Raw genomic sequence first — 25,485 nt, forward strand, 5'->3', positions numbered from 1 at the left:
ACATGAACCATACAGCAGCAAGTCCACTCTCCATGAACCTACTGTGATCACAGTCTAGGATGTGGCTGTGGCATTCCAAAGTCCTTTATTACTGCCGAAACCCACATCAGTATGTACAGAGGCTTTCAGGGAACACAGCTCTGCAGAAATTAAACTTCAAAGCAGAAAACTAGAAATGGAAGGAAATTCTCTACAAGTGGAGAGAGATGTGATTTAAATAGTAGAAAACATAATAAATTATCTTTTTATTGGGAAAAAAAACTGAATTTTACCCCTATATAAACACAAAGATACATTTTCCCAATTCAAAGTTCATATTTGGTGCAGAAAAGAGATCCTCCTCTCTGTACAGTGCTTTGTCATTATAATTCTACATTATATTATAGCAAGTACAGCTCTGTGTGCACATAGGGCACACACACGCCACATATAAGGTCTTTTAGGCATCTATGTATAAATACATATTCTTTCAACATCCCCCCTTTAGCCATAAATAACCTCATTTATTTCCCGTGTATTCAGAGTTCATCCAAGAATCAAGAATAGAAAAGGTCTTTTGAGGATATTCAAGGAGAATTCATTCCCAAATTATAAAAGACAAATGAGTAACCACAAACACGAAACTCCCAACATTTGAGTTACCTGGGTAAATCACACCATACTCACAGCTACTGCCACAGACTCCACTAATTCTAGAAGCTATTTCTGGATGCTCTTTTCAGTTGATGTACAAAACTCTAAATTCAAGAACACTCAAAAGGCAACTGTCAGAAAGGGCTCCTTTTCACCTGATTCCTCTTCCCAGGGTCTCAAGGTACAGTTTTGGAGTTTCTGTCTATAATGACAGTATCATCCTCTGACAAAACTGTGACAAAGCCCACCACAGTAGAAACTTTTGTTCAAGACAAATCATTACCTTATTTAAAAGTTCTTTGTCATATACTTTGATAATATCTATTATTTCCAATTGGTTGTATGTCATACTGTTGCAATCTGAACACTTTCAAAAAAAGAATTCACCATTCATTAGAAATGACCTTGAGAAAATAATTCTTGAGTTTCTCTCTGCATCCCATCCTTAAGCCAGCTGGACCTTCCACAGAAGGAAGGGTAAAGCAACTGCAGCTTCAAGGTGAACTATGATGCGAATAAAATACATGTTTATAAGTTTTCCAAAACTAAGGATCCTGTCTAGAATAATGAAGCTTAAGAGATATTTTTCTACCTATCTCTATGTTCCTAATGTATTCATTTTTTATGAATGCCCCATTATTTTTAAAGAGATAAACGAAATTTACAGGTATTCAAAAGGAAAATAAAGGGATCCCTGGGTGGCGCAGCGGTTTGGCGCCTGCCTTTGGCCCAGGGCGCGATCCTGGAGATCCGGGATCGAATCCCACGTCGGGCTCCCGGTGCATGGAGCCTGCTTCTCCCTCTGCCTGTGTCTCTGCCTCTCTCTCTCTCTCTCTCTCTCTCTCTCTCTCTGTGACTATCATAAATAAAAAAAAAAAAAGGAAAATAAATAAGGGAAATTATCTTCCTTTAGATGCAACTTCTGTGTTCCTGAAGCCTTTAAAATATAGGTAGAGCAAGCCCTCACTCATTAGTAAAAGAAGGTTTAAAACCAGCCTCTTTCAGAGGGGGCGTTATGATCACACAATGAGAAATGAGTGAAGTAGAGAAACAGCTGCCAGGGTGCAGCTCCCCCATCCCTCCCCATGACCCCCTGCCCTGCCCCACACCCCTGGCTCAGCTCCCAGCTGCAAAGCAGCCAGCACTCTGGACCTGGAGACTTGTCCTCTGACAAAGTTTTAGATAAGGCTGACCTCCCTGTTCCTCCCATAATCAATCAGTGCATGCATCTGATTTGACCAAAAGGGGCACAGCCCAGAACAAAGGCCTTATCAATGGGCTGAACTGGCCAGGAGTAATCCCCCAAATGCAGGGAGAAAGTGGTACCTTTCTGTGCATGGTGGACAATCACCAAGTAAAACATCAGCTCCCACCCCCCTCCGCCAGTGCTTCTCCTCAGCCATGAGATACACTAGCAGGCAACTCCATAACCTGACTGCCAAAGGTCAGTGTGAACAAAGGACGCATGCTATGGATAACCATAAAGGCAGATGGAGATAAAATAGTTGACTGAATGGCAATCAAGATCAATGGCTTCAAAATCAACAAGTCAGCATGGCCCCTTCTACGTTTGTGCATCAGAGGCCAGCATGGGAATGCAGCTGTAGTGACCGGGCCTGACCTCCTCCAGCAGTGTCCCCTCAGCCTCCAGCACTGCTCCCCACACTACACTGCAGGCCCACAGCAGTGCCCAGGCAGCCAGCAAGCAGGGCTGCCTGTAGATTCAAAAGGAATCTCAAACTCAAAGATAAATAGTGGGGTAATAGCTAAGCAAGAGAGCATAGAGGAGCACATGACACTGTCTCTGTTGATAGCAACACCTCCAAGTTGAGTGTGTGTCCTGGTCCATAGGAGAAGGGGGACCAGGGAGGGGCGGAGACAAGTGTGGTAAGTAAACATGTGGCTGGAAATCCTGGATGCCTGTCCATTGGCAGTGTCATCTCCAGTTAAAGGGCTAGAGCAACCTTCTTTAGAGTTCATGAGACCAACACAAAAACTAACAGTAGGAAAATGACCCCATACACAATTCATGGTGCCCTAATAACCATCCCTCACTGTACCATCCTGGATACAGACCTTGAAAAGCATATCCAAATTAAATTCATGCAAAAACTTACCATAAACGTAAATCACAAGATACTTAAGCATTTATTTGCACAGAGCCATGTTCACAGCAGTATTATTCACAACAGCCAAAAGATGAAAGCAACCCAAGTGTCCATCGCCATAAGGATGAGTAAATAAAATGGGATATGTACACATCCCCAAATATTTTTCAGCCTCAAAAAGGAAGGGAATACTGACCCATGCTACAACATGAATGAAACTTGAGGACATTATGCGAAGCTTGTAAGCCAGTCACAAAAGGACAAATACTACATGAATAACTTCACTCATATGAGGTATCTAGAAGTACCTCAAAATCATGGAGACAGAAAGTACAATAGTGGTTGTCAAGGGTTGGGGAAGGGAATTGGGACTTAGTGTTCAATGGGTACAGAGTTTCACTTTGAGAATATGAAAAAGTTTTAGAGACAGGTGGTGGTGATGGCTGCAAGCAATGTGAATATAATTAATGCCACAGAGTTGTAAGCTTAAAGGCAGTTATGATGGCAAATGTCATGTATACTTGACCATAGTAAAAAAAAAAATCCAAAATTTTAAGGCATATGAGAAAGGCACACTCAAAGGCAGGAGGCTGGTGTGCCTGTGCAGCCCAGCTCAGGCTGCCCAGTGTGAAGTCACAAGCCCATGCTGGCTTACCACCTGTACCAGCAGTCACCCACAAAGGTCAAGAAAGTGAACCTAGTCAGATACCCAGCACCTCACAGTTCTTGACCACCAGAACCAACCCCACTGCACAAAAGTAAGGACTGTCCCTTTGTGTACATGGTGGTGCCTATAGTTTTTCAAAACTTCATAAGTAATCTAAGATAAAAGAGAAATCAAAAGAATGAATTGGGCTGACATACAACTGAAACTATACAATGTTCTTTCAGTGGTCTGAGATGATTTTACAACATAAAGCTACTTGAAGATGTTCCAGGGCAACGGTCCCTGAAGAAGTGGACACACACAAAAAAATACACCATCACTGGGTTGCAAAAATATCACAACTTTGATTTATAATTGATATTCCTCTCTAATTGATTTATTAACTAATAAATATTTACTAATGTATTTATTTACTCAATCAATCATGTACTGAATACCTATGACTTATACATAAATAAACACACATTGGGATCCCTGGGTGGCGCAGCGGTTTGGCGCCTGCCTTTGGCCCGGAGCGCGATCCTGGAGACCCGGGATCGAATCCCACGTCGGGCACCCGGTGCATGGAGCCTGCTTCTCTCTCTGCCTGTGTCTCTGCCTCTCTCTCTCTCTCTCTCTCTCTCTCTCTCTCTCTCTCTGTGACTATCATAAATAAATAAAAAAAATAAAAAAAAAAATAAACACACATTAAGTGCACATGCATAAGTACATTTTACTGATGGGTGTGAGATCAAAAAAGATTGAAGATCACCACTAACACCAAGGAAATACAAACGATTTTAAAAACATATTATGAACAGCTGTACGCCAATAAATTAGGCAATCTAGAAGAAATAGACACATTTCTGGAAAACCACAAACTACCAAAACTGGAACAGGAAGAAAGAGAAAACCTGAACAGGCCAATAACCAGGGAGGAAATTGAAGCAGTCATCAAAAACCTCCTAAGACACAAAAGTCCAGGGCCAGATGGCTTCCCTGGGGAATTCTATCAAATGTTTAGAGAAGAAACCATACCTATTCTACTAAAGCTGTTCAGCAAAATAGAAAGAGATGGAGTACTTCCAAACTCGTTCTATGAGGCCAGCATCACCTTAATCCAAAACCAGACAAAGACCCCACCAAAAAGGAGAATTACAGACCAATATCCCTGATGAACATGGATGCAAACATTCTGAACAAGATACTAGCCAATAGGATCCAACAGTGCATTAAGAAGATTATTCAAAGTGACCACATGGGATTTGCCCTGGGATGCAAGGCTGGTTCAACACTCATAAAGCAATCAATGTGATTGACCATATCAGCAAGAGAAAACATAAGAACCATATGATCCTCTCAATAGATGCAGAGAAAGCATTTGACAAATACAGCATCCATTCCTGATCAAAACTCTTCAAAGTGTAGGGATAGAGGGAACATTGCTAAGCATCTTAAATTGATCTTTGAAAAGCCCACAGCAAATATCAATCTCAATGGGGAATCACTGGGAGCCTTTCCCCTAAGATCAGAAACAAGACAGGGATGTCCACTCTCACCACTGCTATTCAACATAGTACTAGAAGTCCTAGCCTCAGCAATTAAGCAACAAAAAGAAACAAAAGGCATTCAGATTGGCAAAGAAGAAGTCAAACTCTCTCTCTTTGCCGATGACATGCTACCGTACATAGAAAACCCAAAAGACTCCACCCCAAGATTGCTAGAACTCATACAGCAATTTGGCAGTGTGGCAGGATACAAAATCAATGCCCAGAAATCAGTGGCATTTCTATACACTAACAATGAGACTGAAGAAAGAGAAATTAAGGAGTCAATCCCATTTACAATTGCACCCAAAAGCATAAGATACCTAGGAATAAACCTAACCAAAGAGGTAAAGGATCTATATCCTAAAAACTACAGAACACTTCTGAAAGAAATTGAGGAAGACACAAAGAGATCGAAAAATATTCCATGCTCATGGATTGGCAGAATTAATATTGTGAAAATGTCAATGTTACCCAGGGCAACTGACACATTTAATGCAATCCCTATCAAAATACCATGGATTTTCTTCAGAGAGTAGGAACAAATTATCTTAAGATTTGTGTGGAATCAGAAAAGACCCTGAATAGCCAGGGGAATTTTAAAAAAGAAAACCATATCTGGGGGCATCACAATGCCAGATTTCAGGTTGTACTACAAAGCTGTGGTCATCAAGACAGTGTGGTACTGGCACAAAAACAGACACATAGATCAATGGAACAGAATAGAGAACCCAGAAGTGGACCCTGAACTTTATGGTCAACTAATATTCGACAAAGGAGGAAGGACTATCCACTGGAAGAAAGACAGTCTCTTCAATAAGTGGTGCTGGGAAAATTGGACATCCACATGCAGAAGAATGAAACTAGACCACTCTCTTTCACCATACACAAAATAAACTCAAAATGGATGAAAGATCTAAATGTGAGACAAGATTCCATCAAAATCCTAGAGGAGAACACAGGCAACACCCTTTTTGAACTCGGCCACAGCAACTTCTTGCAAGATATATCCATGAAGGCAAGAGAAACAAAAGCAAGTTCGGACTTGCTTGGACTTCGAGTTAAGGAGCTTTTGCACAGCAAAAGAAACAACCTACAGAATGGGAGAAGATATTTGCAAACAACATATCAGATAAAGGGCTAGTATCCAAGATGTATAAAGAACTTATTAAACTCAACAACAAAGAAACAAACAATCCAATCATGAAACGGGCAAAAGACATGAACAGAAATCTCACAGAGGAAGACACAGACATGGCCAACAAGCACATGAGAAAATGCTCCGCATCACTTGCCATCAGGGAAATACAAATCAAAACCACAATGAGATACCACCTCACACCAGTGAGAATGGGGAAAATTAACAAGGCAGGAAACCACAAATGTTGGAGAGGATGTGGAGAAAAGGGAACCCTCTTACACTGTTGGTGGGAATGTGAACTGGTGCAGCCACTCTGGAAAACTGTGTGGAGGTTCCTCAAAGAGTTAAAAATAGACCTGCCCTATGACTCAGCAATTGCACTGCTGGGCATTTACCCCAAAGATATAGATGCAAGGAAATGCCAGGACACCTGCACCCCGATGTTTCTAGCAGCAATGTCCACAATAGCCAAACTGTGGAAGGAGCCTCGGTGTCCATTGAAAGATGAATGGGTAAAGAAGATGTGGTTTATGTATACAATGGAATATTCCAGAGCCATTAGAAACGACAAATACCCACCATTTGCTTCAACGTGGATGGAACTGGAGGGTATTATGCTGAGTGAAATAAGTGAAATAAGAGAAGGACAAACATTATAAGGTCTCATTCATTTGGGGAATATAAAAAATAGTGAAAGGGAATAAAGGGGAAAGGAGAAAAAAGAGTGGGAAATATCAGAAAGGGAGACAGAACATGAGAGACTCCTACTCTGGAAAACAAACAGGGGTGGTGGAAAGGGAGGTGGGCAGGGGGTGGGGATGACTGGGTGATGGGCACTGAGGGGGGCACTTGATGGGATGAGTACTTGGTGTTATGCTATATGTTGGCAAATTGAACTCCAATTAAAAAAAAAGGATTGAAGATGACTCATATGATCCAGTTACACTAAAAAGACTGTCTATAACATTTAATTTTTTCTAAAAAGGATATATGCAGCCTCTTTGTCATTTACCCTTGGTAAATTCTGGTTTCTGTCATGATATCAGGATAATTCTCTGGTTTGAGACACTTTCTCAAGAGCCTGAAATATTTAAACAACTGGATCCTATCTACACACAAATCCAAGTTGAAGATGGCCCTGGATGCTCATGCAGGGTAGTGCATGACAAGTAGGTGGTCAGCGGCCCTGGATAACATCACCTGGGATCCCAGAGCCCATGGGCCACCTCTCCACTCTCCAGTTTTGGACCTTCTGAGCTGAGGCCTCTCTTCAGCCACCATTTCCAGAGAGGGTCAATGAAGAATTTACAAGGCTAGCCAGGAACTTCACCGTACAAGTTCTTTAAAATTCTGAAAGCATACCATACTAGAGAAATGCATAATGTTTAATTATTAAATATTTCAACTGGAAAATAATAAACACCTCTTTTCCAACATATCATGTCTTTGTGATCCCACTAAGCAAAGTGAGATCCTCATGTATTCTCAACTAATTCAAATAGTTACAGATGTTTTTAACTGATACTATATAACTCAATAGTAACACACCAAAAACTGTAGTTAAAGCACTTGGTATTTGTTATATCCTCCCAGGAACACTAATGTATTCAATTCCTAGAGCTGATGTTAAAAATTACAACTCAGTGGCTTAAACCAACACAAATGTATTATGGTCTAGTTCTGGAAATCAGGAAGTCAGACATGAGTCTCATGGGAATAAAACCAAGGTTTCTGCAGGACAGTGCTCCTCCTGGAGGATGCAAGAGAAAGTCTGTTGCTCTGACTTTTCAGCTTCTGCAGGCCATTTACATTCCTCAAGTTGTGGCTCTTCTATCTTTGAAGCCAGCGAGAATTCCTGAGCCCTTCTCACACTGCATCTTTTTCTGCCTTCTTTTCTTCTACATTAAGGACTTGTGATTTGACTAAGAACTAAGATAATGTCCCCATCTCAGGGTCAGTTCATTAGCAACTGCCCTCACATCACACCAACGTTAATACCTCTGTACCATGTAACTTAATAGTCTCTGGTTCTGGGGACCAGGATCTCTAGGGGGCCATTATTCTAACACAGGCATTCATCGTGCCATGACCCATATATCATGATTAGTTCACTCACTCATCTATATATTCAGTCAAAGATGCTGAGGCCCTGCTCTGGAACAATAACCACAGGGACAGTGAAAACTGGCTGGTCCCAGAGAGGACCAGAGAGCAGGACAGAGCAGTATGTCCATAGAAACAGCTGGAACAGAAGAAGGGCAGTAATACCCAGGGTACAGAGGGGGGACTTCTGCTCCCAGCATAGATGGAGCAGGAGAGAGCAGTCATCAGGAGTCAGAGAAAAAGGCCTAGAGATGGGGTGAGGGTGGCAGAGTGCAGAGGGGCTGGGCTACAGGTGTCCCAGGATCCCATGCACAGAGGTCCAGGACTGCACCCCGCCATGTAGTGGGATGACCTCCAGGCTTACTGGTAGGTTCCAACATTCAAAGAAAAAGACATGACATATTTATAATCCAAAAAATACAGCTCTAGTGACAATGAGGAAGGAGAACCAGAAGTGAGGCACTGACAAAGGCAGCAGTAGATAGGACAAGTAAAGTCAAGCACACAAGGAGGGTGAAGAAGGCCTGAGGGAAGCAGCTTCTTGGGATATGTCTTAACATGAAGGGTTTATTATTATTCAGGTGTGCTGAGGCCAAGAGATCAGGAGATGACTGCCATTAAAAATACAATCATTCACAGTTCCAAGAGGAAGAGGCATGCAACACCACAGGCGGTCACACAGGGAAGCACTTGGGCCCATCAGGACAAGGGGAAAATGTGAGCAAGACTTTTTACTGTGGTTTCCATTGGAAGGAAAGGTAGGGTAAGCAGGCTTAGCAACAACTTCAGGGAGCTCTGGTACACAGGGGCTGCCCCTAGCTGTCTGGCACCTGCACCCCCCACCCCACCCCACCCCACCCCCGCCCAGCCCCAGGCCATTGGGGGCAGGGAGATGGTGGTCCTGAGGATAACAGCCTAATAAAGAAGTATTTGGAGTGTGGGCTCTGGAGCTCTGGATTGGTTGGTTTGCATATGAAAGGTGCACTCACAGACAAGTAAGTCCTTGGCCTTCACTAGGAACTGGCTGGTCCTGGGAGGGGTTGTAAACCACCAGGATCTATGGGGCCCCAGATCTCAAAGCCTCAAATACAGACAATGAAAAGACAAAGTTAACACAGGATTGAAAAAGCAGGGACTGATTTAAGACGTTACTGTACACACTTGTTGGAACAGAGCCAGGAATCACAGACACTATGCTCCCTCCACCCAGCCCCAAAGGCTTACTATGAGGGAATCCCCATTATATCCCCCACACACTTCACAGAGCAGTTAAGAGGATGTGAAACCAAAAGGAAAAAAGACACTAAGACCATAAGCATTGGGGTTCACAGTGATCAACAGTGAGTCTAAACAGAACCCATGAAGAAGTTCCTATCCATGGGGCTGCTGCCACAGTAGTGGGACCCAATTCGGGTCCTCATCTCTGTATGGAAGAACACCAGGGGCCTCTGCAAGCTTGGCATCCCAGCCACAACATGGTGTAACACTCACCGTGCTGTTACAGAAGGCAATGCAGCAACCAGATTTCAGTGTAATGAATCAAACTTTCCATCCCACTTAAAGGCAACGATTTTCTTTCCAAAAAAAGAAAAATTGTAAATGGAAAATGTTACAATGCAAGTCACAATGCCAGTTAAGTGCCAGGAAAAGTCGCACACATCTGATTTGACTAAAGTCTGTCCTGGCAAAATGAACCAAGAAAAGAATGAGGGTGATAACAATTACAATATGGAAAGGTACCACCTAGGCTTCTACCAACTAGCCGTGAGGAACAAGACAAAACTAATATTAGGCAATTTAATAAAAGTGCTCTTTTTTAGAAAATAAATAAATGCCATGTGTATCTTGAGACGGCAGAACATCTGTGGGGAACATTTCTGGCCCTTATTTGTCATTTATAGAAGACATTCTGAAATATATCATTTGGATTTATGTTTTAAAATGGTTTGCTTTTTCTGAGAGAGACAAAAGCTGAAAGCATCCCAAGAGGAACCACTGCCTCCCTCCTGATAACACTCAACTTCCTGCGTTGCCTTTTTGTCTCAGATTGTCCTGAGTTTTTGGAGTCAATACATTTCCTGAGCCACTGTACAATGAAGATGACAGAGAGAGAGAGAGAGAGAGAGAGAGAGAGAGAACAGATTTTGTAACTGAAATGAGAATGATGTCCAACATGGCAGAGGGCTGGGGGAGAGGCCCCATCTGCATCTCTGCCCAAGCACAGAAAAAGGTTATGCCAACATCCTCAGAATAAGTCCCAGGGCCCCCTCTTCTACCCACTCACCTCTTGAGAGAACTGGAACGTCTAGATGAAACCCAGATTCTGGGTGCCACCCAAATGAGATGAGGCTGCTGGAACAAGAAGTCTGGGTGGCACAGATGGGGTGCCACTGAGCATCCACCACATGCACCTCCCTATCCACAGCTGACATACTATACATACCACCAAGAGTCCCAAGGTCACATTTCAACGAAGTATGCAAACAGGAACCAAAAACAGACCCTCCTGAACTTGATTTTTTAAAAAACTGCTATTAGAAATACACAAAAACAAAGGGTGGGATAGAAGAATAGTAAGAAGTGAGAACAAAGAGCTCAGCTCAACTGTCTGGTGACAGCCGCATTTCCTTCCATTTCATTAACCCCTCTGTTACTGGATTCCTTTGGGGGCAGCAGGTTCCATTCATAAAAGCACTGATGGGGAGAGAAGAACAACAGGAAGAGAAGTGGGAGAAATGGGATTCTCAGGGGGGCTCCAGAGCTTTGGGATGGACAGCTTTATAAGACCCAGACTACCCCCTCGTCTCACACCCTGGGGCCTTCCTAGGAAAGTCCTACAGTTCCTGAAAGAGGCAAACCTGATGGGCAAGAAAAACTAAAGCAGATTCCCACTCTGATCTTATGTCTTGACTGTTCTGAGATCACAGATCATGGATTAGGATGCCTGGGAAGCACTTGTCCGAGGAGTCCCGTAGGGTATATCTCTGGAGGAAGCAAGTCCTGGCAGCTCTAGGTTTGTTTTCCTTTTGAAAACCAAAGACTTACTTTAGGATTTTTTTTTAAATTTTTACAACAGTTGATTAAACAAAAATGAGAATTTCAAAGACACCGTTAAATGGATCAATGAATTTAACTTATTTGATACATTATAAAAGGGTTATTGCCAAATAATTAATGAACTACATCACACTGCTTTCTAAGAAACAAAAATGCCTTAATTTTGCTATTTCCCTGTAGTGCTTTTCCAGTGAAGTGCATTTATAAGAAGATACTTGAGCCAACCAAGGGTACCCCTGGATTATCAAGGGTTCATGAAGGTAGCAACGGGAGTCCACTGCTCCCATTATTTCAGTATTTCAAAATGCTTTTCCAAAACTGTCCACTTACCCATGGTGAAACCACACAGGCTAAATGACACTTAAAGTTCGTTGTTTGGGCTGGCAGTACATCTACTTCAGTGTAATTAACAATATTAAGAAAGATTTTGACCAAAAGCTCTGAACAATAATAGAAATAATAGTAGTAGTAATAATCATAATAATGAGCTATAGATAACTTCTTCAAACACTTACCTGCCTGCCTGGCATTGCTTCAGCCTTTTTGTGCATCATGTCACTTAGTCCTCCCTTCTATTTAAATGAGGGCACTGGGCTGAAGAGAGATGCAGCCTGCTCAGCATCTAACTGTTGGCAAGGGTTCAACCTCATTGAAGGGGTTTTAATTGTCCCTGATTGGCTTAAAATGGGCAAAAGAATGTGTTATTACCTAATGAAAATAGTTTTGTAGGCAAAATATTTCAAACTACAGTATACTCAGGGGAAAAATAACCACAGAGTGTATATCCAGGGCAATGCATACAAACTGTACTCTGGGAAAATGCAAAACAAGCAAACATGGAAAACCAAGCTAAGAGTATTCTAAAAAAAAAATCAAAATCAAAATAGCCTTTCCATTTTTAACTGCCAGTTCCTTCGATGTACTGTATATAGCAAGGTTAAGACTTGTACAAATAAGTACATTGGGCTCCCCTGCTTCAGGAATTCAGCAGATAGGAACCACCCCACTGTGACAGGCAGGATCCCAATGTCACACAGACCTTTGTGAATCTTCTCAAGTCAAGTAATCCAGAAACATGGATAAGTGCTTTCTTTCAAAGTCTTCCCAAAATCCTTTTTTTTTTTTTTTAAGGTTTTATTTGAGAGAAAGAGAAAGAGAGAGAGGGTATGAGCACAGGCAGATAGAGTGGCAAGCAGAGGGGAGAGGAGAAGCAGACTCCCCACTGAGCAGAGACCCTGATGTGGGGCTAAATACCAGGACCCCAGGATAATGACCTGAGCCAAAGGCAGATGCTTAACCAACTAAGTCACCCAGGTGCCCCCAAAATGCTTTTCAATGAGGGCCTAAATCGCCTTGGTGGCAGGGCAGTTTTTTATGGGGTGGGACTGTCCAGAGCAAACCAAGTAGATCAGATACCATGCAGCAGCCTGGCCGGGAACACCAAGCACCAAGCACGAGGAAGACCAGCAGTCATTGTGATAACTAAGTATTTGCAAGCACACCTGGAGGCAGTCCTGCTCCCAGACAGGAGATATCTGACCCCTTCCAGAAAAGGCAGGCTGAGTTCGGAGTAACTCACAAAGTCCCAACCTCAGAACAATGTTGTAATGGGAGCTGAGCTGGACCTTCTCTGTGGGTAAAGCCCAATACCCAGAGCATTCACTGACTCTGTCTGTTACCGTCCAGCTCTATGTATTTGGCTCGGGACACGTCTGCAGCCAGGAGATCCAGCCCTGCCTCAAGCTCTGCTCTGGCGGCAGCATCAGCTGGAATCTCTCTCTGCCCCTCCCCAACTCATGTGGGACTGCCTGCGCTCTAAAGTAAATAAATCTTAAAAAAAAAAAAAAAAAAGAATCAGCAGCAATAGTTCCACATCACATGGCTGCCTGAAGGTGATATACCAGTTAATGCAAAAAAGATAAGTATATTTTTTCATAACTGTTTCTTTTCCTATGTGGACTTAAAAGATAATTACTTATTGAACACTACATCAGATATGAAATATGTCCTATATGTTGGCTAATTGCATTTAAATAAAGGTTTTAAAAAAGACAATTCCATACAGCAGTAATTATAAATCTGTGTTGATAGACTTACGATGTGTAAAGGTACAAATTTATAGGATAGTAATAGCACAAAGGAGAAAGAAAAAATAGAATTATACTGAATGAATTTTCTTTTTTTTTTTAATAAATTTATTTTTTATTGGTGTTCAATTTGCCAACATATAGAATAACACCCTGGGTGACGGGCACTGAGGGGGGCACTGAATGAATTTTCTGTTGGGCTGGCGAGCCTGGGGACCTCAAAACCGCCAACCCCAGGCCAGCACCCTCCCAATAACGCGGCCTTGCCGCCCTACCCTAATTTAGCTTACAAGACCTGTAACCCTTGCCCTAATCAGAATGCCGCCCTGCCCCCATCTTCCTGCCAAAAACCCTTTATAGACCCCCCAGCGGTGTGCCTGGGCGCGACTTCCCTGCCCGGGACTTCCCTGCTCTCTCCCTCCCCTGCCGGCCACGGAACCTCGCCGGCTAAGATCGCGTCCCATTAAAAGCTTGTTTGATCAACTTTTGTCTGGCTTCTCTATTCCATTTCACTACCAACTGGATTAAACCTAACATTTTTTTTTAACCTGACATTTTCTAAACACAATGGAAATTGTTAGTATTAATGTGAACTACATTATTTTAAATTAAGATACTATCTGCAATCTCTATAGCACCATTACAAAAATAACCAAGAACATCAATTAGTAAAAGAAACAACAAGGAATTAAAGTGGTACACTAGAAAATATTGAAAGGCGGCAGTAATGGCAGTCTATGGAACAGAAACATGCAAGACATATAGAAAACACACAGCAGATTGGAAGACATAAATCTGTCTTTTTTGGTGTGGCAGCGAGAGCGGAGAGTACGCGATGAAGGCCTCGGGCACGCTGCGAGAGTACAAGGTGGTAGGGCGCTGTCTGCCCACCCCTAAATGTCGCACTCCGCCCCTGTATCGGATGCGAATCTTTGCCCCTAATCATGTTGTCGCCAAGTCCCGCTTCTGGTACTTTGTGTCTCAACTAAAGAAGATGAAGAAGTCTTCTGGAGAAATTGTCTGCTGTGGACAGGTGTTCGAGAAATCTCCCTTGTGGGTGAAGAACTTCGGCATCTGGCTGCGTTATGATTCACGCAGTGGCACCCACAATATGTACCGGGAATACCGGGATCTGACCACCGCAGGCCCCGTCACCCAGTGCTACCGAGACATGGGTGCCCGACACCGTGCCCGGGCCCACTCTATCCAGATCATGAAGGTGGAGGAGATTGCAGACAGCAAGTGCCGCCGGCCAGCGGTCAAGCAGTTCCACGATTCCAAGATCAAGTTCCCACTGCCCCATCGGGTCTTGCGTCGTCAGCACAAGCCACGCTTCACCACCAAGAGGCCCAACACCTTCTTTTAGATGCAGAGCCTGCGGTGCCCAAGTCTGCTCAAATAAATCCTACCTTATCAGTAATTACATTAAATGTTAATAAAATACTATGACAAAAGGCAAAAATCGGCAGAATAAATTTTTCAAAATACAAAATTCAACCATATGCCATCTACAAGACAAACATTTTAGATTCAAAGACAAAAATATGTTGAAAGTTAAAGGATAAGAAAAGATAGGCCATGGAAACTGTAACCAAGAGAGCTATATTAATTTTAGACAAAACAGATTTTTAAAATAAGAATTGGTAGAGACAAAAATGCATTTTATAATAATAAAAAGGTTAATTCATCAGTGAGACATAAACATTTTAAACAGCTATGCAGGGGCGCCTGGGTGTCTCAGTGGTTGAGCATCTGCCTTCAGCTTAGGGCATGATCCTGGAGTCCCGAGTTTGAGTCCCGCATCGGGCTCCCTGCATAAAGCCTGCTTCTCCCTCTGCCTGTGTCTCTGCCTCTCCCCGTGTTTCTCATGAATAAATAAATCAATCTAAAAAAAAAAAGATATGTATCTAACAGAGCCCCAAAATGCATGAATCAAAAGCTAACAGAAATAAAAGATTTGGTAAGACTTGGGAAACTTCCAACACCCCACTTTCAATAATGACTAAAACATCAGTCAGAAGATCAACAAGGAAATAGAAAATGTAAACATTTTAAATCAACTAGACCTAACAAATATCTCTAGAACACTTTATACAACAGAATACACATTTTTCTCAAGCACACATGGAACATTTTCCAGGATAGATCATGAAACAAGCCTCAACAAATTTAAAGGATTGACATCACACAGAGTATTTCAATCAGATGAAATTAGAAATCACTAACAGAAGGAAATTTGAAAAATTCACAAACATGTAAAAATTAATAAGACATTACTAAATAACCAGGAATTCAAGGAAGAAGTCACCAGGGAAACTGAAAAATACTTTGAGACAAAAAAATATGAAAAAAGAATACAACCAATCTTATGAGATGGAACTAAAATAGTTTCTACAGGGAAATGTGTAGCTGTTAATACCTTTATTAACAAAGAAAAAGGGCAGCCTGGGTGGCTCAGCGGTTTAGTGCCACCTTCAGCCCAGGGAGTGATCCTGGAGACCCGGGAACGAGTCCCACCTCAGGCTCCCTGCATGGAGCCGGCTTCTCCCTCTGCCTGTGTCTCTGCCTCAGTCTCTCTCTCTCTATCTCTCTCTCTGTCTCTCATTAATAAATAAGTAAAATCTTTAAAAACAGAAAAAATTACTCATAAAATAACCTAATCTTCTACCTCAATAACTATAAAAGGGAGATCAAACTAAGCCTAAGGCACAGAAGGAAGGAAATAATAAAGATTAGAGCATAAATAAATGAAATAGAGAATAGAAAAACAATAGAGAAAAATCAATACAAAAAAACTTGGTTCTTTGACAAGATCAACAGAATTGGAAAATTGTTAGCTAGAACGAGCAAGCAAATAAGAACATTCACATTGTTAAAATCATAATAGAAGATGATACATCATTACCAACCTTACAAATATAAAAAGAATTAGAAGATATTATTATGAACAAGTGTATGACAACAAATAAGATAATTTAGATGGAACAGACAAGTCCTAGGACAATAAGAAAATACCATGACTGACTCAAAAACAAATAGAACATCTGAATGGACCCACAAGTATTGAAATTGAACTAGTGATTTTAAAACTCCACAAAGAAAAGCCTAGATTGAAGTTCTCCTCAGTGTTGAATTCTTCCAAACATTTAGTGAAGAACACCAACTTTTCACAAACTCTTCTAAAACTGAAAATAGTAGGAACACCCCTAAATCATTCTATGATGCCAGGATAGTGTTTTCTTTAGAGTAAAACCACAGAGATATCCCAATATCCCATATAAATACAGATGCAAAAAGCTTCAGCAAATTCTACTAAACCGAATCCAGTAAACTATAAAGAAGATTATACACCATGACTACACAGGATTGACCATGACTACATAGGATGGATCCCAGGAAGGAAAAATTTAGTTTCACATCTGAAAATCAATGTAATAATTATATCAATTTAATGAAGGACAAAAGCCAGATGATCATGTCAGATAAGAAAAAGCATTTAACAAGATCTAACACTCTTTCTTGATTTAAAAAAAAAAAGTTCAGCAAAGTATGAAGAGAACTTCCTCATCCTGATAAAGGCATTTATACAAAAGCCGAAGGTAGCATCATATTTCATGGTGAAAGACTAAATGTTTCCCTCTCAGATCAGGAACAAGACATGACAGTATAGAGAAATTTTTCACAAATCCACAAAGCAAGTACTAGCCCTAATAAATGAGTTAGCAAGGTGGCAGGATACAGGATCAATATCCAAAATAACTGACCTACAATAATGCATTAAAGGAAAAACTGTTTAGATCTGAATACAGAATAAAATCAATAGTTTTGTGGTAATGTTAACTTCTTAGTTTTGAACACTGTAATACAGTCAAGTAAAATGTTAAAATTTGAAGAGGATAGGTGAGGGATATACAGAAATTCTACACTATTTTTGCAACTTTTCTGCAAATTATTTCAAAATAAAAAGGTTAAAAATTTTAGAAAGCCAACTGGTTCCCACCAGAAGATGCTAGAGCTGCAAATCAAACATTTCTCTCTTTTTCCTGGTTTGTACCACTGGGAACTTAGGTAGTAGATGAGGGGAAGGGTCTTTTTATAAAAGTATTACCAATAGTAAACTAGACCATCAACATTTGGCATCCACCAACAAATTAATAGATGGAGGCCATGATCATCAAATGGCTGCTAATATCCATCAGAAAAACAGGGGCAAAGAAACATCATGTTCCTCTTGATGGAAGTACACAGCAACATCTATGAATATGGTTTTGACCAAAAAAAAAAAAAAAAAACCAAAATGAAAAGAAAGTCAAATCTGTACCTGAGGGAGTTCTAATAAAGCATCCAGACCAATCTACCACTAAACAGGAATTACCGCAGAACCGAACATGTTACATGATGCCACAGAAAAGTAATTGGCAATATTCAGGCCATGGGAAACTCTACAGTATAAATAACTCAGTTTCTTCAAAATAATTGCAAGAAGAAAATGAGCAAGAGAAATGGAGTTTGAGAGGGGGATATCTACAGATTAAAGGAGACCTACCAGCCAATCACAGTAAGACTTTATTTGGATCTGACTGAAACATACAGATCAAAAGAAATATGCATGGCATTTATGAAACAAATGAAAATCTGAACACAGATTAGGTATTTAATAAGGACTTAGTATCAATTTAGGTATAGTGATGACCCTGCAGTTTAGTTTTAAAGAGTCATTGCTTTTCTTTTTTTTTTTTAATTTTTATTTATTTATGATAGTCACACACACAGAGAGAGAGAGAGAGAGGCAGAGACATAGGCAGAGGGAGAAGCAGGCTCCATGCACCGGGAGCCCGACGTGGGATTCGATCCAGGGTCTTCAGGATCGCGCCCTGGGCCAAAGGCAGGCACTAAACCACTGCGCCACCCAGGGATCCCTGCTTTTCTAAAGATAAATAGTGAAACATTTACAGAAGAAATATCTGGGATGTAATTCAAAATAAAAGGGAGAGGCAAGTAGGTAGGATAAAACACTGATGAAACATGAGCTGCTAACTGTTGAAACCTCATGAGGGTACATTATATGTGTACTTCTCCATATGTGTGAATAGAATGAAATTAGAATCTGTAACAGAAAGAAATTTGGAAAATGCACAAATATGTGGAAATTATGTAAGACATTCCTAAATATCTAATGGGTCAAAAAAAAAAACAAACTCATAGAGGAAGTTAGGAAGTACTTTGAGATGAATAAAATTTTCAACAGTTTTTTTAAAAAAAGAGGCCTACTTCTGGGGGTAGAGGTTTCAAACACAAAAATAACTGCAAAAGTGAAGTCAGAGCAGGAGGACTATGGTTTCAAACCATGGTACTGCTGCCTCCTAAAGGAGACCTTAGGCATACGAAGTCTCAGTTTCCCCCATCTGAGAAATGGGGATATAAAAAGTAATGGGACTGTTGGGAGGATAAGATGGAATTATGGCTTCAGTTTCCCCATCTGTGAAAAAAATGGAAATGTGAAAATATGACTGGTGTTAGGTTAAGACAGAATTAACCTTAACTTAGGTTAGAACAGAGTCCTGCGATTGAATCCCGCATCAGGCTCCCCGCCACTTGCCTCCTATCAACAAGTAAAGAAGAACTGCCCCATGCCTACCTTCTGAGGGCAACCAAATTTTTAGGAAAAGAAAGGTTCTTTTTCTACAATTTGACAACCATGAGCCCAGTCACATGTGAAACATGACAGGTATCAAAAGAAAAATAACTTCTAAAAGCCATATGAATGTCAATGTCCAAATATAATTCCTCAAGTGTTGTCCTGCCTAGCATACCTGAGAGACAGCCCTACTTAAAGAGGTCATGCATTATTCGGGCATATTCCTGTCTCCTGGATCTGGTCTTGGTATCTCTGCTTTTGCAAATCTTTGACTCCAACTAAGACAAAGTCGCTATGCTTCTAGGGAAAAGATGTCTCTGCTGCTGACAAGGAAGAGATGCAACTCCCCAGGAAAGGGAAGGATGGAGAGGAGAGGAGAGGAGAGGAGAGGAGAGGAGAGGAGAGGAGAGGAGAGGAGAGGAGAGGCCAGATAAATGAACAGAAAACAAAAGGAGAACTTTGCTGGGTGTCATTTCAGGCTCTTCTGAAAAAACAAATCATGAAGTCCAGGGTAAGCCAGTTGGACAGATAACCCCAGTGAGCTGGGGAAATGAAGTGAGAATCAAAGGAAAGGGAACAAAGTTTGAGCAATTCCAAGATAAGCAAGCATTAGAGCACCTCCTGACTACCTGTTTTCCCAAAGGAGGATGGAAAGACACCAACCCACCACACTCAAATCCATGTACAAAGCCCAAATGATTCTGGGAAAAGTCATCTCAGATTATTTCCTGCAGAAATACTGTTTCCATCATCTAGGAGACAGATATTGGAAGGTGTCCATAAGAGCCTATTTGAATTATTACAAAGAGAATGGAGACAAAAGAAAAACAAAATGACACCCTGACCCAGGCAAGGCATGGGGCAGAGGGAGGGAGGGCCAGAGGACAAGAGCACCAGGAGGGGTATCTGGCCTGGGCCCAGCACCTCACTTGACAAGTTAGGAAACACTGTGCAGGTAAGGCCGGGGCCTTGGGTAGCACCCTTACCTCAAGCTGCACCCTTATTAGGCAGGGGGTGAGGTATGTTTGTTTTAACAGTGTTATCCACTTGCCCCTATGGTTGAAGAAGAGGATGAGAGCACTTTCTTCTATGCATGGTCTCTGCTTCCTCCCTTTGCCTCTTCTGGGCAACATCCCTTTCTAGGAGTCTTCAACTTTTTCATCAATGTCCTTCTCTGATAACTATTCTCTGCTTTTCTGCCACCAGAATCAGTCCTCTCCAGGCCGACTCTGTGTTCCCATCCCCTCACCTCTTCCAGCCCCATCAGCCTTCACCCTGCAACCACCTACCCCCCTCTTAGCCCAAGCCCCTGATGACACCAACCTTGTCCCAGCTGGCTGCTCAATAAGCCCCCTTTGTTTTCACCTGGTGCCCCAAGGGAGATGACTTCTCTAGCCAGCCTCTGCTAGCATCAAGGAGTCTGCATGACCATGAAGGGCTTCCCACACCCACTCCAACCCACCAGGCCATGACTAAGTGATGCTCAAACTGACCAATCCCACCAGCTGGGAAGCCACTGACAGGACCTGACCCCCCAGGATCACCCACCTCTCTCTCATCCCACTGGGCATGGCTCAGGAGGATCTTCCTAAATACCAAAAATCTGAAATCCATAAGAGGATGCAATCGGCTCAGGACATGGAAGCAGAGGACTGCTTCACAAACTTCATGTGTAAACAAAGCCATGCTGTAGATGCCAGCTCTCCCACCTGCACAGGCTCAACAGTTCAGGGATGAGAAAGGAGAGCCTGGGAAACTGTATTTCTAACAAGTCTGATGGAGATTCTCATAAAGAAGAGACCCAAAGACTATGTTACTGAGGGAAACATAAATAATGGTGTAAATAATTGACGCACTTTCAGTTGTAGTAGGAACACAAAGAGATGTCCAAGGAATGCCAGAGACAGTGTCAGTAGGTAACGCTTCCCCAACTAAAGTTTGTTCATACTCTGATTTACATATGCTTTGACTACATTTACACCCCTCTGCACATCAACCAGAGCAATGGCACAGCCCAAAACAGAACTTGACTTCCCACTGTCTCTGCAGTAACCAAAGGCACTGAACAAATTTTGGTTTGACATAAAATAAGTCATCTCCTGGACTTCTCTGGCCCAATGCCAGCCCCCTGAGGTCCTGGGCTGCAAGCACACACCTTGCCCCCACAAACAGGTTATGCCCTGGTTGTAGTCTCAGGCTGCCCTGACCCCATCCCATACCCTACCACCACCACCATGTTCCCTCCACTGTAGCATCTGCCCTTCACACCCACATCCTTCCTAATCCTCACTCATGCCCTCCTCTGGAAAGCCTCTCCTGAACTACATCCTGCATCCCTAGGCTAGGAACCCTGCCCAGGTATCCCACCCATGGACACATCCTGTAGTATAATCACTCCCCGCAGTAAGCTCTAGGTGAGACCCAGCCTCCTCCTTTTCTATCCCAGGGTCTAGCTAGGGCCTGGCAGAGTGAGGAGCAAATCAGGGCACTGGTTTGAGTTGATGGACAGGAGTTTCAAGGCAGCTACACACAGCCTGGAATGCAATGGGTACAAAAGTCTCTCACCATTTTCAGAGGACACGACGGGGGAGGGCTGAGAAATGCATACCACTCAGAGCTCAATCCTGAAAACATCAATCTCAGACCCTCTGGGCTTGGAGGAGTTTGACATGGCTTCTGAACACCCCTGTCATACCTACGCATAAGCACCTGGGACCTCCCTAAAGAGAGGACCCCTTCTCTCCCGCAGAAAAGCATTCAACTTGGGAGCTGGGAGATATTTAGGAACTCCTGAAAGCATCATTATCCCTGAGGACCTGCCCCTAGGGCTGTACTGATTATTTAAGAATCTCAGTCTGGTCAGGATGGAAGGTGAGAACACAGATAGGTATGGTCCAAGGGGAAGGTGAATGCTTCAAAATCCCATGAAACCTTCCAAGGTCAAGTGAAGAGAACCGCTTTTGGGTCCCACTCTATTTTCTCATCTGCATGTTGGGGGTGATAATTGTTTTAAGGGTCAATTGACTTAATGGGTTAAAAACACTTTGTCAATTAAAAATTATACTATATTTCCTGAGGCCCAAGTATTTCTGAAAAGGAGGCTACAGGAGCTATTGGCTCAGTGATAACAGGAAGGGGTATGAGTGTAAAGACTTAAACCTGCTGGAGTCCCACCAATTATGTCATACAGAAGGCAGATATACAGCTTTCCAAAGTCCTCACACTAGGGACAGAGGACGTTTGTGAAATAGGTGCCTCCTCCATTCTTGGCCTCAGCCTTCTTGTGAACAGGAGCCAGGAAATTCCACGGCCCTGTCCACTGACATCATGCTTGCTGACTGGACAGTGGGCACCCCTTGAGAGCAAGAGGGCAGCATTACTCAAAGTATGAGCCATTTTATAAGCATCACCTCCGTGCTAATTAAATACTCAGATTCCTGGGTCCAATCCCAGAATAGCTTGGTCAGAAACACTGGCCATGGAGCCTGAGAGTTATTTTTAACAAGCTCCTCAAGTGAGTTTTATATAAATTTAAGAACCTCAAGCACCAGTAATGTTGGAAAAGCTGTAGAACTGAAAAAAAAAAAAAAAAAAAAACCTGGGTTGAATTTGAATACCACTACACAGCAGCTGTGTGGCCATGGGCAAGTTACTTAACCTTTGTGAACCTCAGTTTACTCATTTGTAAAATAAGTATGAAGCACAACCAGTGTTGCTGGAAGAGTGAGAAATAATACTCTGCATCTACGTTATCCTAAGAGGTAGGAATAACCATGACCCTCATCTTTTAAGGAAACAATCTGCCACTGTGAACATAAGGGGTTTCCTGGAAGTGTCTCACATGCAATGGAAGCTGGACAAGATCATGTCTTTAACACAGAGGCCCACATCAGCAGGAGTCAAGCAAGGTGAACAGGAAGGAAAGCTGGGCTGAGCTCTGGAGAGAAGCCAAGCCCATCTGTCCTCCTGAGAGGTTCCACCTGAAGGGCTCAGGTACTAGATGCTGTTCCAAGATTGCTCTGCAGCCAAATGGCTTTTTGGGGGGTGAGGAGTCTAAATGGAAAAGAGCATTCCCCCACGCGGTGAGTCCAAAACTCTGGGGAGGAGCCGGGAGAGGAAGTGCCCAATGTGATGACATTCCCTTGTACCAAGCATGGGCAAGGCTCGAAAACCCCTGAAAGCCTCCGTTTTCCATTTGGAAACTGGGGTTGATTTTTTGAAAATTAACATTAAACAGTCAACTATGGGATGGCACCCAGTTGGGTGGCCTGTTCCAAACTCACATCAGTGGATGGACATTGCTACCATCACCCCTGCTTTTCTCTATGTCTGTGCTGGTCACACCAAAACTTGGTGACAATTTCACTGTTGTCCCAAAACAAGAAAGGGGTTATCTAAGCTTGAGCTTTAGATACCTGTGTTGGTAGTTAAACTTGTTAAACAACCTGTCCCAGAAAGCCTGGCCAAAAACTGAAGTTGGGACTTCAAACCAGAGATCAGGGCATGGATTTCCCTCCTTTTTCTCGAAAGGCGGGGGCGCTGGGGATGAGGCTGCAGGATTCCAGCCCCGGACCGTGCCCCGGACGGGTGTGGATGCGGCATCTGAACGGCAGGCAGGGGCAGGGCGCCCCCCGCGCGCCCAGCCCGAGGTGTCCGGCTTCCTGCGCCCCGGGCGCGCCGGCCAGGGCCTCCACCCCCAGGGCCGCCGCCTGGGCCGCCCCGCCCGGTGCCACCGCTCACCGCGCCCAGCGCCGGGCTCCCGGGGCGCTCCCGGGGCGCCGCGGCCCCGCTCACCTGCTGAAGACAAGGCAGCCCAGGTGGTTGATTTCGTGGTCTGAGCGGTGGCGGCTGTAGTCCTCCCACAGGTCCTTGAAGGCCGTGACCGCCAGGATGAAGAGCACGGGCGCCAGCGCCAGGCCGGGCTGGAAGGCGTTCACCGCCGGCACGAAGTTGAGCAGCGCGATGAAGACAAAGTACACGTTGGCCAGGCGGTGGAACTGTTCGAACAGGTTCTTGGGCAGAAAGGACAGAAGAGTGTACTTGGTGGTCTTGAGCCGGTTGTCGGCCAGGCGCTGGGCGCCCCCGCGCCGCCGCCGCCGCGCACCCTTGGGCGCGCCCGCCGCGGGGTCCTCGACGCCCGTGGGCGGCAGCAGGTTGGAGCGCACCACGCGCGTCCTGCCGTCCCCGCGCCGCCGCCGCCGCCGCCGCCGCCGCCGGCCGGGGCACCCGGGCTCCTCGGCCGCCGCTGGCTCCCGCTGCATGGCCGCGTGTCTCCGCGCCCGGCTCCTCCGCCGCTCTTGCCCGCCCGCGCCAGCCTCCTAGGTGATCATCGCCGGCCGCTCGGGCGCGGGGGCGCGGGCTCCCCGCCTGCGGGACGCAAGGAGCCGGCGGTCAGCGCGCGCCCCGCCCCGCTCGGCCCCGCCCCGCCCCGCCCCGCCCCGCTCGGCCCCGCCCAGCCCGCGGTTCCGCGGTTCCGCGGTTCCGCGGGCGGGGCGCCCGGGGCCGGCGGGGCGGGGCGCACAGCACCCCTAGTCCTCCCGCGCGCCGCGCCCCGGCTGGGGTTCCGCGGACTGCGGGGAACGTGAAAACCGGAGCTGCAAACTTTAAAGCAGTTTGGTTTCGTTTCTAGAAGCACCAGTAGGTTCCAGAACGCGGCCGACGCGCCCTGGCACCCGGGGGTGGGGGAGAACCTGCGGAGTTTGAGAGAACAGGCTCCGCAGCCGGCAGCGGGCAGGCTCTCTGGCTCGCTCTGCCTCTCAGGCCCGGACGGGGGACGGGGGACGCGCGGGCCAGGAAACCGGCAGGGAGCCCTCTCCTGCGACCGGCTGGCCTCAAAATCCAGATGAGTCACACCAGTGCTATGACTTTTGTACCTCACTTGCCGAGGGTATCTGCTTTTAGAGAGAGCCCAAGAGGTCGGGACTCTGGGCCGCCTGGGTGGCTCAGCGGTGGAGCATCTGTTTTTGGCTCAGGGCGTGACCCCGCGGTTCCAGGACCGGGCTCCCCGCGAGGAGCCTGCTTCTCCCTCTGCCTGCGTCTCTACCTCTCTCTCTCTCTCTCTCTCTTTCTCTGTGTGTGTGTATTTCTCGTGAACAAATAAATAAAATCTTAAAAAAAAAAAAAAAAGTCGGGATTCTGTTGCCTTTAAACCCTTCCCTCCTGTCCCTGTCAACCTCCACCTACTTTCAGATTCACTTTTTGGGTAACTAGACTTTGTCCTTTGCCTAATTATCGCTGCCTTTCCTTACTTCCCTAAAAGGGCTTCTTTTCTTTTTTCTTTTCTTTTCCTTTTTTTCCTTTCTTTTCTTTTCTATCTTTTAATTGAAAGGAGGGATATTTCGTGGTGGCAAAGGCAGACTTTGGTTTGAGGTATTTTTCCTTTCCTCTCTGGTAAAACCTCAGAGACAAAATACCCCTGTGTGTTGCAGTTCTGAGGTGGCCTAGGAGAAGCTGTGACAGGAAATTGTAGGTGGTGACTGGAAGGGGAGGAGAGGACCAGAATTGCAGAAGTGTCTTTTGGGACAA

The 25,485-nt window shown here is 44.2% G+C and overlaps 2 protein-coding genes across 2 annotated transcripts in view; one reads left to right on the forward strand and one right to left on the reverse strand.

The window, feature by feature from the left end:
* ATP10A (ATPase phospholipid transporting 10A (putative)) overlaps positions 1 to 24,312 on the reverse strand; it is a 189,377-nt gene extending 165,065 nt beyond the window's left edge. The window contains 1 exon segment of the mRNA XM_055326486.1: positions 23,755 to 24,312. Coding sequence (XP_055182461.1) covers positions 23,755 to 24,221 — 467 coding nt within the window. The 5' untranslated portion in view covers positions 24,222 to 24,312.
* Positions 14,143 to 14,719, forward strand: LOC129510369 (60S ribosomal protein L18a-like). The gene has a single exon (XM_055326487.1). It carries the CDS (start codon positions 14,158 to 14,160, stop codon positions 14,686 to 14,688), a length of 531 nt encoding a protein of 176 aa, XP_055182462.1. The 5' UTR covers positions 14,143 to 14,157; the 3' UTR covers positions 14,689 to 14,719.
* Positions 24,313 to 25,485: the final 1,173 nt, after the last annotated feature.

This window comes from Nyctereutes procyonoides, unplaced genomic scaffold (genome assembly GCF_905146905.1).
Source record: "Nyctereutes procyonoides isolate TBG_1078 unplaced genomic scaffold, NYPRO_anot_genome, whole genome shotgun sequence".
Classification (NCBI taxonomy): domain Eukaryota; kingdom Metazoa; phylum Chordata; class Mammalia; order Carnivora; family Canidae; genus Nyctereutes; species Nyctereutes procyonoides.

Excerpts from the sequence above, each read along its gene's own strand:
- LOC129510369 (XM_055326487.1), top strand. The coding sequence starts at position 14,158 with ATGAAGGCCTCGGGCACGCTGCGAGAGTACAAGGTGGTAGGGCGCTGT.